At 41.3% G+C, this 16,488-nt stretch overlaps 1 protein-coding gene across 1 annotated transcript in view; it reads left to right on the top strand.

The window, feature by feature from the left end:
• The first annotated feature begins 784 nt into the window (after positions 1-784).
• Positions 785-16,488, top strand: part of pkd1a (polycystic kidney disease 1a) — an 85,169-nt gene continuing 69,465 nt past the window's right edge. The window contains exon 1 of the mRNA XM_051945782.1: positions 785-1,385. Coding sequence (XP_051801742.1) covers positions 1,117-1,385 — 269 coding nt within the window. The 5' untranslated portion in view covers positions 785-1,116. The remainder of the gene's footprint in view (positions 1,386-16,488) is intronic.

Genomic DNA, 16,488 nt, shown 5'->3' with positions numbered 1-16,488 from the left:
TTAAAACAATGCTGAATTACCAACTTTTGCAACTACAACAACAGGGACCTGAAAGGCACCACTGGCTGCCAAACAAAATTTTGCAGTTTGTAATAACTGAAAATATCTAACTTTTGCCTTAATGTTGTGTTTTAATGAATATTAAAATATCAATATAGAAGTGTGGTGCATTTTTAAAGAAACAAAAAGACTATCGAAGGGGGAGTGCTGCTTTATTTTTAACCTTGTAGAAATGTTTGTGTCAAACTTATTGTATTTACTTTTTAATGTACTTGTTTACATTCATGGTTTATTTTAAGGGTATTTAATGCACAGAATTCTGCAATATCCATTACCATGCAATTGGTTTGGATATTGGCATTTCAGGACTGTATTAATTCACCTTGAGCAAGGCTGGATTACCAACTTTTATAACAATTACACTGCAGCCCCACACCTGCAGGGACCTCAAAGGCACCACTGGATGTCAAACGAACTTTAACAGTCTGAAACTGACTGAAAATTAAAGACTTTGTAAATAAAAAAATATCATATGCTGAGGGAAAATTACAAACACATCAATGGTGGCTGCTGCTTTTTTTCAGTGTCAAATTTTTAAAAAATCGTACGCCACAAATCATTTGTGAAACATGAACCGTAGAAATTCGGTTTTTATAATTGCATGGCTATCTGTTATTGATTCTACTGTAAATTGTTTGATTTTTAGGGTTATATAATATTCAGTCTAACTGCACTGTTTTGCATTAGTGCAGGAATGAGAGGAAATAGACGTGGTGCCATGACGCAGCGGTGGTTCAAGGAACTGCATCCAGTGGAAGGAGGAGGAGGAGGAGGAGAGAGGAAGTTCTCCAAAAGTTTTTTTTTCCCCCTGAAAGGATTCTGGAGAAGCTCCGTTAGATTTTTCAGAGGAAAGGGACTCGACCCGAAGGAGAAAAACAACGCTGGGGGAAGTTAAATGCAGCGTTCAGAAGTTCATCCCTTCTTCCGATTTTGGTTCTAATCACATGAAAGCTGCGCGAAAAGGACGCGTGTGTTTGCCTTTGTTCTGTGCGTGTTGCTCCTTTTCCAGACTGAGAGGACTTAACACCATCAGAGGCGATGAGATGTGAGTGAGCTATGCCTTGTGGAAATGGACAGACTTTATCCAAGCGAAAACATGGCGTCTGCGTCCCGAGGCTTAGCTTCTTTTCCAGTCTGCTTGTGGCGCTCTGCTGCCTGGAGGTCTGGGGCTCCGGGCCGCAGGGGGACGGCGGCGGCCGGAGCTGCAGTCCGTGTCCCGTTAACTGCAGCTGCGCCCTGGCGGGGCCACAAGCGTCCTGCGTCGTCAACTGCTCCAACATCGGGCTGGAAAGGGCCCCAGACATCCCACTGGCCACCAACGTGCTGTAAGTAAAGTGCCAACACAACCTGCACAGGACATGGATGTACAGTGAGGAGCATTTTCACCCAATTTACACAATTTGGAACCAGTTCTTTTATAACTATGACCCACCATCAAAAAAAGAGAAAAAGTCCATTGTTGGAACATGCAAGAATTTTCTTACTTATTCAAGTTTTTTGACAAATAGATTTATCTCGTGGATGTTTTTCCACAGTAAAGTTGTAAACCACAACTAATACTTTGTTGTTGTTTTTTTACACCGCATCCCTGTTCTTTTTAATGTGCTTTTGTGGTTGTTTTAAACGGAGAAAAAATAATCTGTCAATTAACCAATCAGGCCTTACCTGCAATTAATCAATTAGGCAATTTCAGCCACTTTTGGGGCAAAAATACTAAATGTTTTGCTTATTCCAACTTCTTAAATGTTGTTGTTTTCTGCTTTCCTTTAGAAATCTTTATTATTGTGTTTTTTTTTAATTAACTTTTTGGTCAAACAAACTGAATCTGGAATGGCTGACTCTTGGAGAGTTTGACAGGTCATTTTTCAAAAATGCCTTGCTTTGGGCCTGCTAAATATCCAATTTATTTGCAGAATAATTGGCAGATTATACAATAATGAATTGCAGCGTGCATCAGCGCTCTGACAGATGTGATGATTGGATTAAGGTGTCCTTGAAAAGCCTGCACAGCGCACCAGTTTAGGTTACTATGAACAAAACGTATACAAATACATAAATCTACATAGAAAACAGGCATTACTGTGTTGCAAAAAAGGGTGACAATTGTGTTTACTATGTTTGAAGGTTACCTTTATCCATGAGGCCTGTAGGTTTGTGTGTGACTGTGTGTGTTTTGGCGTGTGCATCTGTGTGTGTCAGTTTTTTTAGTTTAAGTGAGTCGGTCACCAGAAACGTGAACCTGGTGTTTGTGGTGCAGATCAGCCTTCAGCCTCTACTGCAGCTGCAGCAAGAACATTCTGTTCTGTGCCGACAGAAGCCATATGTTATTCATTATTTATTTCCACTGAAACTACCATTTTTTGTTTCGATATTTGCTCTATATACACACCAGGCGTATAATTGATGCACATTATTTTGGGATTCTTTAAAGACTTCGATACATAGGCCTGTAGCCAAGTTTAGAGGAGGTTGTAGAAGTGTGTATAATGGTCACATTTGTGTCAACAGGTTTCCTTAATGTCAGAATGATGGCATTCTACATGAAAGAAGAAGAGTGATTGGTTAAAGTGCCACGTTATTTAGAGACAGATCCTGCTGGAGGATCTGTCTCTAATTAACGTTAGCGTATAAGTCAGACTATATCGGAGTGTTAATTGCATCGGAGGTGACTGACTGTGAACGTTACTGTGCTTACTAATTTGGCCCTTTTGTCTCCTGCTCCCACTCTGCAGGCAGAAACATGGGAATTCAGATATTTTCCTCTTAATTATCTCTGATTTCATGGCAGGAAGAGACTTCCAGCCAAGATTCAGTGGAGAACTTAACAGCGTTCATTTTATACTGCTGCAGGCACTCCTCGGCCTGTATTACCTACAGTATCCTCTCAGCGTTAAAGGGTTTAAAAAGTCCTGTCACTTGCAGGAACTTGACAGGATATTGAACTTCAGTGTTGAAGATGGAGAGATGAAAGTGCTGGACTCGAACATGTAATGATTACTTCCCCTGAAGTCACTTTTCTTCTTTCCACTTTCTCTGTCTTATGTGGCAGGATCAGTAAGGCCACCATCAATCTTTGTAAAGTGCAATCACAGCTTGTTTCGCCGTCACTAGCTTCAAATTGACATTTTAGATATTTTAGTAAGTGGCATCTTGTCTAGATGTTTTATATCGTAAAAGCAGTTTTTCCGTGTCAAGACTAACACAAAGTTGATAATATTGCCTAGGACTTAGAAATATAGTCTAAAGCTCTTGCTCTGTAGATTTTATTCCCACAAATACAAATTTTCAATGAAATTAGCCTTTTTTCCCCCTCTCTTTGTAGTTTGTTATTGGCACTGTTGTGTTGCTCACATAGCAGCACTGTCACAAAAACCTGCAGAAATTGTAGAAAAGCTGTAAGTGAATCGTAGACAACAGCAGTGCTGCTGGTATATGTCTTGGTATTTTACAGTACTGGTTGAATTTAACTAAGGCTATTTAGTCAATTGTACTGAGAATTTGAGAATTTCCATGTTTTTGCTACTTTACAGTTTTCTGAATGAACATTTATCAAATCATGTGTTTAACAGCAGAATCACTAGAAGAACAGATTTTTTTTTTAATGATATTGTTCTGTGCACCAGTATGACCTTTAATTTACCTTCAGCTGCCAGTTCACATTTTCTACAGAAATGGCTTCATGAAAAATCTGTGTGATCCAGGTGTCGGTATCCTGGGATGTTACTGTATTTTGCTTCTTTTTTTTTTTTTAAATATCCTATGGAAATGGAGCTAAACCATTATTAACCCACGGAACCTCAGCAGTTCCTTTATTCGTCTTCCGTCATATTTTTACACACTGTGGGTTGATTTTTCACTGCATTATAAAGTCCTGCACCTCTTTGAAAACAGCAAAACCATGACTAGAAGTAGAGAGAATTTAGAAATGCTCTTTCTGGAGTCTAACAAACTTGTAATATCATAAAATATAAAAAAGGAAAAACTTAAATTTGTTTGGTATGTTTGTTGCAAAGTTAAAAAAACAATTCTCCAAGTGCCCACAGATGTAACTAATGATGGGGGGGAAAGGTGATTTTACATGCTACAGGTATTTTTGCTGCTCACATTTCGTGTTTTTGTTTTTTTGTACACTTGTCTTGTATTTGCTTGGTATAAACACAGCCTGCAGTTCAATCCAGTTCTGCCAAGAAGTCCCTGAATTGACTTTTGCTTGCAGTTGTTTTACTGATGCCTGAACAGTTGCGCCGAGGAGCAACAGCTTTGGGTTGTGTGAACAGTGAACTTTTGGCAAATTTTGCAAGAAGACATGTAGAATGATAGCCTAGCCGCACTAGACAACCCACGGCAACAAATTTAATTCCCTGCCAGGGTCGGTCTAGTTGCCCTCGGTAAGCCTCGAGGTTGGATGCTCCTAAAATTGGCCGACGAATCACCATGAAGTGTAGAGTCAGAAGGCGGGCGTAACTAAGTGACGACAGAGGCACGACGATTCTGACGGAAACAACCATAGAAACAAGGATAGACGAAAAGATGGCTGCGCACAATAATCGTTGCACTCCATTAGCACCGACTCTGAATAATCTTTCTGTTAACATGTCTGTAATATACTTGAGCTTCACCCATTGACTGTATAAATAAGGCTTCACCGAACTACCGCATCCTCTGATTTCCGGCGCTCTAGGAACTCCGTCAGCCTATTCGTTGTGCTGATTGGTTGTATACCTACCCAATTGCTGCAGAGTGATTTGAAAGACAACCTTTTAGCCCGCCTCCCTCCCTGTCAAGAGTTCCTAGACCCTTGCGTCTTCAGACCTGGGTCTAGCGTGGCTAGGCTAGTAGAATGAAGTGATTTTGATCAAATGTCACAGTAGTAAGCTCAGATTTGGTTAAGTTTTCTGGCATGATGTTGCAAATGATTAGTTCAAGGACTGTCGGAACGTTAAAAATCTGGTGATTCTTTCTGTTTTTGCACTTTTGGCTGTAATAAATGGTGTAGTTTTGGTGATTTTTAAAACGATAACGTGCGTTTCAAAGTGGCTGGTGGGTTTTGGATTTCAGAGGGTTAATGCATACCGTGGACCAACATGCTTCATGCGCTTGTTTTCTGTGAAACGTTTGCTTTCCTTTGAGTGAAACTCTGATATTAACTTAATGGTAAAGCAGTTTCACCATCTACTCCTGCTTCTCACTCTCCCTCCCTTTTCAGTGCAAATAATTTACTGCTGAAGCAAGATGTCACCTGTACCTACATTTCAGTTTTGCATCTTTGATCAAACATCAGCTCCTCTCCTTTTTGTCTGTGCCCCTATCTGGCCCCAAATCGAAATGCTCTAGACACACCCTTGTTTTTGTTTTTTTTTAAATCATCCAGTGGCAGTGAAGTATTTTAACATACTGCAGAGTGCAGCTGGAGGAAAGCATTCCCTTTACACACCAGTCCATCTGCTCCAACCCACACACATAATAAAATCTCTTAACACTTCATAGGGCGAGTTTCACAGCTCTGAAGTCACTTCTGGGAAATGCTTGTGGAATTGCTTTTAAAGTACTGTTGTTTAGTATGCAGATTGCTGGGACACAGACCATCACAGTACTGTATGTCTCCTGGGACAGTAGACAGAGAAAGGATATCACAATACATTCAGTGTTTGTCTAAAAATAGGCACTTCCTAGTGGACAACAGTTGCTGTGCAGTACAATATGTGAGGTAATTTTTTGCCAGCAATGTTTTTTTTTTTTTGTTGGATTGTTGCTTCGGTTAATAATGTCATCAGTTAGTGATACAAACATGCATTTCATTACAAAAGTTTGGCCACCTCAGTCCATGTATTGCCAAAAATTCTGTAACCCCGACCCCCCATATGCTGCCAGAACAATTGTGATCTGCTTTAGAGGAAACCATGGAAGTGTCTGTTTGATCTGAAATTAGGACATTGGCAGCAGTTCCTTTGAGTTCTATAAGTTTAAAGGTAAGGATGCTGTTTGTTTCAGTGCATTTCATAAGTGATAATAGAATAACAATCTGGAGAATTTGGAGAATGGGTCAATGGCTGCTGTCGTGTTCCTTGAGTTGTTTTTGTGGTGTGATGGGGCACATTGTCCTGCCGAGGGTGTTCGCTGCTGTCTTCGAGTGCTGTTGTCATTTTTATGGTGTTGGTCTGCAACAATGTGTAGGTTCACTTAACCTGCCAGTGGTTTCAGTGTTGTAGCAGAAAAGCGCATACTTTGGAGTAGGGATGTTAATGGTAGTCAGTTCATCGATTGCCATGATTTAACTGATCCTGATTAAAAAAAAAAATTTAAAACCAATAATGCGAGTCAGAAAATGCATTGTAGATTAGTTGCAGGAAATGTTTGTGCTGAGAAGTGAAGGCTCTTGCTGTTTAATGAGATGGAAGACTACAGAGGACTCAAACTACAGTCAGTTTTGGCAGTTAATGACTTCTAGCCAAAGCCAGTTTTTTCGAATGATAGTGCATCTTTCTTACAGTGATTGCTACACGTCAGACTTTCAAAACAGTCATAGCAACATATGGAAGTTTGTCCACTTACTCCCGTTGAGTCACTTTAATGATGCCAGGCTAAAAACGATCAAATTATCTAAATTTTGTATACACACAGTAATTTCCTCAATAAAGTTTCATTATAGTGGACTGCACTTCTAAACTATCAGATACTGTAAATTTAGGAGACTTTCCTGAATAGATTTGCACAGAAGCTTTACAGTTTCAGCTTCAAGTGAAACTGCAGTGCAATTTATCAGAACTGCTAGTAGACAACTGAGTTTATTCCTGTTAGGTGGTAGGAATTGTAAAAACACCGCAGTCTACAAAATAACTTGCTAACAAAGAAAACTGTTATTATTATTTAGGCTAAGTAACAATGTGAAGTCATTATTTGTCTCAAAATTAAGCTGCCTACACATTGCTGAAGTCTGTTGCAGTCTACCGTTTTCCTGAACAGTAAACATCCTCTGGGTCTCACTTACTTGCTCCTATCTGGTTCGCTCAGGAGAGTTTTGTCATGTTGCCATGGCAGCAAGATGCATACACACACAGACACGCTGCAGGCATGGCGATGCGATTTTGAAACTATTTTATTTACTGGGAGCGGTTTTGTCTTTACTCCGGGTCAAGAGGCCTCGCAGCAGCTGTTGAACAGGCGAGTCTCAATCTAGAATCTTCTCACGTTCTCCCATCTTCAGTATCTTTCCCGTTCTCCTCCTCCCGAGGTGGTTATCATCCATTTCACCACCTACACATGCACGCTCACAGTCTTTAATGAAGTGGGAAAGGAAAGGTTGGATGTACCGACCATATGCAGGGGAGAATTTGTTGTGTTACCATGGCGAAAGTAACTCATGACATCACCCACAGAAGTGCAGACATTCCAGGATGTCATAAATAAGAGAATGAGGCAAGAAACGGGTAAAGGAGGAGGAGGAGAAGAATATTAGGCAGCTCCCATCGTCTTCTCCACTGTATGTGTGCGTCTGTGCACTTTGTACTTTGTGACTGCTGGTAACAGAAATGTCTTGGTTCATCATTAACTCAGTGAAGGGGTTGCATGGCAGGCTGAGAAAGGAACTCATTTTCTGAAGAAAGCCTGTGTGTCTGTGGCTTCATCCATACTAATACATTTTTGTTTTAAAATAGCAGTTTAAGCTGATTTATCTCCATCCTGATGAGAGTGTTTGAAAAACCAATATCACATGACAGTTATGCACCCAGGGTGTGTGTGTGCTGGTGTCAACAAGAAACACATCGTTTAGTCGTGGAAAAAACAGAGACGGAGATCTGTTTGCTATGTATGCTGATTATCAAGGCTGATGTCTTTGTTTTCTATCTGAAAAGGCTCATTTTTGATAGTTGAAACAAGAAAGTACACGTAGTCTGCATTCCAGATAACATAGCGTATCTTTTTTCCTTTCAGTATGTACTGCAGCTGCCCTTAAAAACTACATACTCTTTCATGCAGTGTTCATCCAATTAAGACTACTTCATTGTCGCAGTCTGTTGTGTGAAATTAACTGTCATCTGTCTGTGTGGTCTTGGCGGCACACAACACTGTGACATATGTAACGTAGCGTTGCAAAGATTGTGGCCCAGAATGGCTGATCGCTACAGACTTCAAAAAACTTGCATGGAAGCCATTAGTAAGAGCGACAAAGGGGAGAAGAGACCCCATTATGAAGAGATAAGATAAGCTGTTCATGAGCCAAGGAGGAAGCACACTTGAGGTTGGTTTGTTCACGCAAACAAACTTTGTGTTTTCACGATGAGCTTATATGGCGGCTTATATCTTATGCATTTAAATGCAATTATTGACGATTGTCTTGAACACTTTTCTTGCTGCTGTTGAACAAGTTTCTGTGGATGGAGCATATTGCTGTGCTTTAATCACCCAGTTCCTATTAAACCTACGCACTGTCTCAGAGGGGTAACCTTGTGCTCATCTCTGTGTCCTCTGTTGGTTGAATTCCCATAATCTTACGTTTTACATATATGGAGAGCTACGTAGGCATACACCAGTGAAGGATTATAAGACCGCCGTTGGGTTTGGTGTAGCCTGTGTGGGTTGGTGTGTGGTTGATACGTCATCCACTACACTGACGGTATCCATTTTCTTTGAAGGTTTGTAGCACTGCGGCTTCTTTTTTTACTTGTGACTTCCAACCAAAATACACTGCCACGTCATACTCAGAGCTTTACTCTAGCACATGTGGGCATCATTCACGTGACTGGCTGCAAATCTTCAGCCAGATGTGTTCACAGACAGAAAATCCTGAAAAGAAAACATACTGCAAACTGTCAGGGTGGCACAAAGGACAAAGTAGTCTTTATTTTTTCGTGGTAATTCCCTTGTTTGGCTCTCGCTGGCGACGCGATCATTTTCAGGCCTGCAGAGGAAGTTATTTGTTGTCAGTTTGGAAGTTGTACATACTTACCTAAGCTGCATGTTGCATCAGTCTGGCTAGAAACCAAGTTTATTGAGTTGACTGTTTTCACTAATTATACAACACGTTGCTTACAATCAGTTTCTAACTGTAAGAGCTCATTTTAGGCTTAGGTTCAGATTGCCCAAAAACAAGCACGTGAGATGTGACGTTGTCTGTGCGCTCCAGTGTGTAGAATTTATAGTATTTGGACACTTAAGCTTTGTTTAATCTATAAATGTCATTGCATTTAATAGGGAAAAGTCGGAGCAGCTTGCGCTTGTTTTAAAGAGAGATTTCACAGGCACATTTGTCAGCCAGAGAGCTGCATAAAATATTCAGTCGTCCTAACAGTCTGGCTTGTTAGGTTTTAAATAATCCAAAACAGATACACATTTAAGAAGATCACAATTAGTGTTTTAGCGTTTTGTTTGCAGGACTGCTTGACTTTGTCTGGGTTTGCAATCAACCAATTTGTGTAACAGCGATGCAGAAAATTTCCTCCGTATTTCAGCCCTCAAAGCTTTCAGTTCATGCACACCAGAGCATCGGCAAACTGAAACCATCCCATAGGTGCTGTAAGAGATTTAGGTCGGCACTCATTCTAAGACTTTGATTCTTTCCTTGACAAAATATTCTTTCTGCAGGCACTTTGTAAGCTTTGGATAATCATCCTGCTGAAAGATCCACTTCTGCATCTTGAATATTTTTTTGGCTGAAGTCTTTTAAGTTTGCATCCACAATCAAAGTTTATGAATGCATTAATAAATGCAAGTTAATCTACAATTCTACAGTTTCATTTAGCAGACGCTTTTGTCCAAAGCGACGTACAACACAAGCAAGAATTCAGTGCGATTGGTCAAAGGTGTTGCCATCAAGTTGCAGAAGAATTGCCAACCACCCCCTGCCCCCCCCCCCCCCCTTTTTCTTTATTTTTTTATTTTTTTTATCTTTGTCAGTGCTAAATAAATGCTGGGTTTTGGACCACCTGACTTATTCTACCCCTAAGGTGGAGTCAGATTAAGTGCCAAGGTGTTCTCTAAACAATTGAGTCTTTAAAAGTAGAAAGGGACTCAGCAGAACGCACAGAGTTTGGTAGATTGTTCCACCATTTGGGAACAACAGAGGAAAAGAGTCTGGCCAGAGATATCGAGGGTTTTGGACCACCTGACTTATTCTACCCCTAAGGTGGAGTCAGATTAAGTGCCTAGGTGTTCTCTGAACAATTGAGTCTTCAATTGTCTCTTAAAAGTAGAAAGGGACTCAGCAGAACGCACAGAGTTTGGTAGATTGTTCCACCATTTGGGAACAACAGAGGAGAAGAGTCTGGCTAGAGATTTCGAGCCGTGCTGGGTTGGATGCACCAGGCGTCTTTCACATGCAGAGCGAAGTGGGCGTGAAGGGGAGTAGACCTGGATCAGGGAATCCAGGTAGGCTGGGGCCGTTCTTGTAAATGTTTTGTAAGCCAGGAGGAGAGTTTTGAATTTGATTCTGGCTGCAACTGGAAGCCAGTGAAGAGAGATGAACAGGGGAGTGACATGAGCTCTTTTGGGCTGGTTGAAGACCAGACGTGCTGCTGCATTCTGGATCATCTGTAGAGGTTTGACTGTACATGCAGGGAGACCTGCCAGAAGAGAGTTGCAGTAGTCAATGCGTGACATCACAAGAGCCTGAACCAGAAGTTGTGTGGCCTGTTGGGTCAGGAAGGGTCTGATCTTCCTGATGTTGTAGAGGGCATAACAACAAGATCGAGAAACTGAGGCCACGTGAACCTTAAAGGTCAGCTGGTCATCAATCATGACACCCAGGTTTCTGGCTGAGTTTGTGGGCACCAGTAGGCTCGAGTGAAGTTGGACACTGATCTGAGGCTGAACAGATGGACAAGCTGGAAAGACCATGAGTTCAGTCTTAGACAGATTCAGCTGAAGGTGCCGTTCCTTCATCCATGTGGAGATATCAGCCAGACATGCTGATATCTGAGCTGAAACTGTTGTGTCGTCAGGTGGAAAAGAGAGGAAAAGCTGAGTGTCGTCAGCATAACATTGGTAGGAGAAGCCATGGGAGCGGATCACTGCACCAAGTGAGGTGGTGTACAGAGAGAAGAGTAGGGGACCAAGCACTGACCCCTGAGGAACCCCAGTTGATAGGTCATGTGACCTTGACACCTCCCCTCGCCATGACACTCTGAAGGATCTGCCTGTGAGGTAGGACTTGAACCACAACAGGACAGAACCTGAGATGCCGAGCTCAGAGAGTGTGGAGAGGAGGATTTCATGGTTCACGGTGTCAAAGGCAGCAGATAAGTCCAGCAGCAGTAGGACAGAGGACTGACCAGCAGCTCTCGCCAGCCGCAGAGATTCTGTGACTGATAGGAGTGCAGTCTCAGTGGAGTGGTCGCACCTGAAGCCTGACTGAAAAGGGTCAAGTTGGTTGTTGTTCCGCAGATGTTCAGAGACTTGGTTAAATACTGAGCGCTCCAGTATTTTTGACAGGAATGGTAGAAGTGAGACTGGTCTGTAGTTTTCAACCTGGGCTGGGTTGAGATGAGGCTTTTTGAGCAGTGGGGTGACGCGGGCTTGTTTAAAAGTAGCAGGAAAAATGCCAGTTTCCAGGGAGGAGTTGACAATGTGCGTGACTGCAGGTTTGATTGTGGGCAAGATGGTCTGCAGGATGCTAGTGGGTATTGGATCAAGAGGACAAGTTGTAGGTTTTGAGCTCAGAAGAAGCCTGGAGACCTCATCCTTGCTCAGAGGAGCAAAAGAGCAGAGTGAAGGAGCAATCTGCACTATTAGAAGAAAAACAGCCAGGGGTGTTTAACATTCACACCTCTGTGCTTTGCTGTAGGGTTGGAGTTCTTCCTCTTGCTCTCTTCACACATACTTTATACCAGCATTTCCATGTAGTAGACTGAAAATCCACCCATCTGAAAATTACTACAAGTCTGTCTGTTGATATTCTTACATACATTTATTCTGATCTGTCTTATTCTTGGAGCTTATAAATGGTTTCCACCGTATAATTCTCCTTCTGTATTCATACTAGTAGATTCTATTTTGAAGTATTTGTGAACTGACTCATATCCGGAGATTTTTGTTGATCTCTAAAGCAATCTTTACTGTGGTTTCTCACTTGCTTTTTTCTTGATTTATTCCACAATTATATATTCCAATCCGCTGCTGCTCTGTCTGAGTCTGTGCATTCATTGCTCAGTCACAAGTCTCCCGTCTTCAAACTGCAAATCGTGTGTTTGGCTCAGCTGTTCAGTCGTGCAAATGAATTGTTCTCGACCTTTCCGCTAAAGCTGTGTTTACCCTTTCTGCAGTTAATGTGTTCCATTGTAAAGTATAGTGGATGTGTGGTTGAAGGCAATTACCTACAAGCTGCCACAGGTGCCCATTTTCATTGGTGTTGCTAGTACTAGAAAAAATGATGACTCTGCATACTACATATTTATTATACACAATTTTCCATTCTTTTGTCCTCTCTGCTCTGTGTACAGACAGCCAAAAAAATCCCTGAGCTCTTGCCATGTGGCTGTTGCAGCAGAGTCACTGATGTCTTCACAGTTGTACTGAGGAAAGCATTTTTTTTTAGTTTTTTTTACAGCATCTGACAATTGCATTTTTTTGGCAAATTCCTAACTCAAGGGACTCTTTATTTTTATTATTCTATTAGCTCTTCATTTTTCAGCTATTTGACATTATTTTAACAGCTTTTACAGTTTCCGAACAATATTCCAGCATTCCGCTAGCCTAGCCATGCTACACCCATGTTTCTGACGGCACAAGGGTCTAGGGAAGCTCGACAGGAAGGGAGGCGGGCTAAAAGGTTGTCTATCAAATCCCTCTGCAGCAATTGGATAGGTATACAACCAATCAACGCAACGAATAGGCTGACGTAGTTCCGAGAGCACCTGCGGATTGTGGCTAAGTCCCATTAGCTTCCCAACCAGCGGAGCCGCGGAGACGCAGAGCCAACTGGTATTTGCCATATCCCGTCGGCATACGTCCAAATACGTCTTTCTTCTCAATGAAACACTTAAGTGCTGTCCTTTGTTTATCTTTCAAGTTGAATTTTAGCTTCAAATCTTTAAGGGCTGTGGCCAAAGCCGAGTCGAAAGATAACTGTTTATTGTGCGCTGGTTGTTTCTGTCAGAATCGTCACGCCTCTGTCGTCACTTCGTTACGCCCGCCTTCTGACTCTACACTTCATGGTGATTCGTCGGCCAGTTTTAGGAGAATCCAGCCTGGAGCCTTATGGAGGGTAACTAGACCCACCCTGGCAGAGAATTAAATTTGTTGCCATGGGTTGTCTAGCGTGGCTAGGCTAGCATTCCGCCATTTTTAAGACTAATTATTTTCAGGCATGCTTCTTTGATTTTCACTGTTATTTTTTTAACAGGATTTTTTGTTTCAGCATAGATTTAAAAAGTGGATGTAAAAAATTTTAAGTTTGATTTGTATCCTGTTGCTCAGTGTGTTCCAAAAATATCCCCATAAATTTTTTCCCAATTTGTGGCTAAATACGAATGTCACAGCTCAGAAGTCACCCAATTTAGAGACTGGAGAAGTGAATTGTGCTTCATGCATGGTTGATATGATACAGAAATAAATGTAACGGTGTAAAACGCACACGTAGATGTTCCATAATGAAGGTCATCAAATGCGTGAGAGCGTTCAGGCAGAGTAACATGGAGTCGGCTGCAGCTGTATGTCTTGCTTTGCAGCAGAATAGTCATTAAATAGAGCAGACAGACATTGGTTAGTTCCAAAGCAAATGTTAGGTGTTTTAATTAAAGGAATTTATCATGACACTCATAACATATGCAGTGTGCATGGCTTCAAAACTATGGGTGCTATGCTAAATGAAGTCATGTAGGGTTTATTACGTTAGACCTGCATCATAGATTCTGTCAGGATTTTGCCAATCAATGCTGATGGATGAAATCTCCTCAGGAAAAAGTTTAGGTCCTTATTGTATAATCCAAAATAGATTTTTTCTTGTTAAACTGCTTCACAGAAAACATGTGAAAATGCGTTATTGCAGGTGTTGATCTCAAAGGAAACATTTGACTTTTACCCCAGATCAACAAAGCACTTGCCTCCCTGTTGTCACTTTTCCTGCAGAAATAACTGGAGGGAGTAATAATTGGATTTTGCTCTCTGAATTTAGATAGAAACAGCCAAGACATGAGTGTCGCTGCGTACGGTGTGTGCATGCTGCATGAGCCGTCGCTGCCTGTGTTTGTGTGTGTTTGTGAGAGAACTGCAGAAACGCATCCTGTTTGTGTAGTCTGTTCACATTGAGCGCAGAGAGCCGAAGACCTAAGGCATCCGAGAATAAGGCTCAGTTGTGCATGGGCTCAATGTTAACAAGGTTCTTTGGGGCTGAAAATGGAAAATTGGTTTGTTCGCCTCTAAACTTGGAATTGCAGCTCTGCCAAAAATCTAACGGAATGCAAGTTAGCAGCATGTTTCATTTAGATTCTGTTTCCAAAACATGTTTTACATTCATAGCAAAAAGCCCACTTCACATTTTTGAGTTAAGGAATGTGCATTGTCTGCCAGTACTAAACAGGAAATACTTCTCAAGTCATGTTCTGATGCAACCTTGTCACAACTAACAGAAAATACAACTGAAACATGATTGTAAAAGTGAGAAAATCATTTGTAAGCCTGCAGTGGAGCCGTTAAGTGTAGACAGAAAGTCATGATGGAGCACTGAGGATATATCAGGCCCGGAAAGCTGAAACCAATCCAACAAGCAGAAAGCACTGTGAGCAGAGATAAGAGAAGATGAAGCAGTGTAGTCTGTTGCCAGTTGATAGTGTGGAGGCCAGAGTGTCTTCTTCAGCACAGATTGTGCCAACTGCTAACCTCTGTTTAGAGCTGCTGAAACTTCCCTCAGTGGAGCTGAAAGCTTATTTACTTGCTGGGTGACCAACTTCATTACTGTGCTCTCTGTTGTCAATGCTGTTTGTGTTTCACTTGGTGAACTCAACAATGTGGAGCTTCCAGCTTTTACAGGCATGTGATGAATTGGACAAGAATGCTGCTTTCTACAACATGCTGCATGTACAGTTTGAATGCCGGGGGCCAAATGCATAAGAACTGAGCGTATGGTCCAGTCTGTAGGGATCTGAAGTGTGTCACCAATGACTGTTAACACGATGCAACAAGAGCCAGCTGACCTCTTTCTTTGGGTCACTTATGCTCAAAATTCATATAATGCAAGTATATTTCCTCAAGCACCGTACTTATTTTAATGTGCTTTTGAATTATTTTCATGCTGTGCCACTTTCTGCCTCTGCTCCACTAAATTTTGGAGACAAAAGCTAAACTTTGTTCTTCACTTTATCTATTTTAAAATTGAGTTGCTAGTTTGTTCAGATTCACACAATAAATTAAGGATTTGCCGATTTAATGTCAAAATTGGGATCAGAGCTGATTAAGGTGTAGACAAGCAGAAATGGAAGCTGATTCCACTGTGCTATCCATGCATTTATTATCCCTTAAATTCCAGGTTTTCAGGTATCTTTGGCAGTTTTTTTAAATTTCCTGGTGTTCCATGTAGTGTCTGTGTTTAAGTTTCATAATGTACAGACATTTGAAGTCATTCTAGTCTTCACTAATTGTCACCAGATCTGAACCCAGTTGAACATAAAAAGATTGGGAACCAATGTGTTAGACAGTATTCTCCATCATCAAACCCCAAATGAGGGAATTTATTTTTAAAGATTGATGTTAATCTCTTCAGTAGTTCCAGAAACTCGGGGGAGTCAAAGTCAACGAGTGTTGAAGCTGTTGTGATAGCATGTGGTGGCCGACCTGCTCACTATGTGTTGTACATATGCTATGTACTGTATATATATGTTAGTTTGGGGTTTAATTTGTCACTCGTCTTTCTATCAAGCTCACACACACAAATAATGTTAAAGATTAATATTGCATCGTAGCATAAACTGATTTAGGTTGGAATATGAATTGACTATTGTGAGCTCATAGCTGGATTGAGACATACATTGCTGAGTGGTGGCTTTTGGAACAGATTTGGAACAGATCAGCAGGTTTGTAATTACAGCTTTCAAGCAGGAGAGATGAACAAAATTACCCTGCATGACATAATTTTCACAGTGTCACAGTTCCTTGCCAGATTAATATAAGAATATGGAGGTAATTTACGTGCATGTATTTTTAAAAAGGTTTTTGTTGCGGATGTGTGAACAGATTGTATCACAACTTCACAAATGACACCTTCCTTGACTGTCTCAGTTGCCTATAGCAGCTTGTAGATTGATTTTCTATGTAAAGGACTCAAGACAAACTGTGCTGCGACTGTTATGCTTGCTATAGAGTGTCTTTTTCATGGCCTCTTTTCCAGTCAGCTATTGTGGCGACAGTGTGCAACGTCATCTTATGAATGGAGTCTCCTAATGTCAAGAAATGCTTGGTTCCCAGCACAACTTAGATCCCAAAACAAACTCCACCCAAGCA

The sequence above is a fragment of the Acanthochromis polyacanthus genome, chromosome 3, assembly GCF_021347895.1.
Source record: "Acanthochromis polyacanthus isolate Apoly-LR-REF ecotype Palm Island chromosome 3, KAUST_Apoly_ChrSc, whole genome shotgun sequence".
Lineage (NCBI taxonomy): Eukaryota > Metazoa > Chordata > Actinopteri > Pomacentridae > Acanthochromis > Acanthochromis polyacanthus.
The sequence above is the reverse complement of the archived record's forward strand: the minus strand, read 5'-3'. Positions and strand labels throughout refer to the sequence as shown.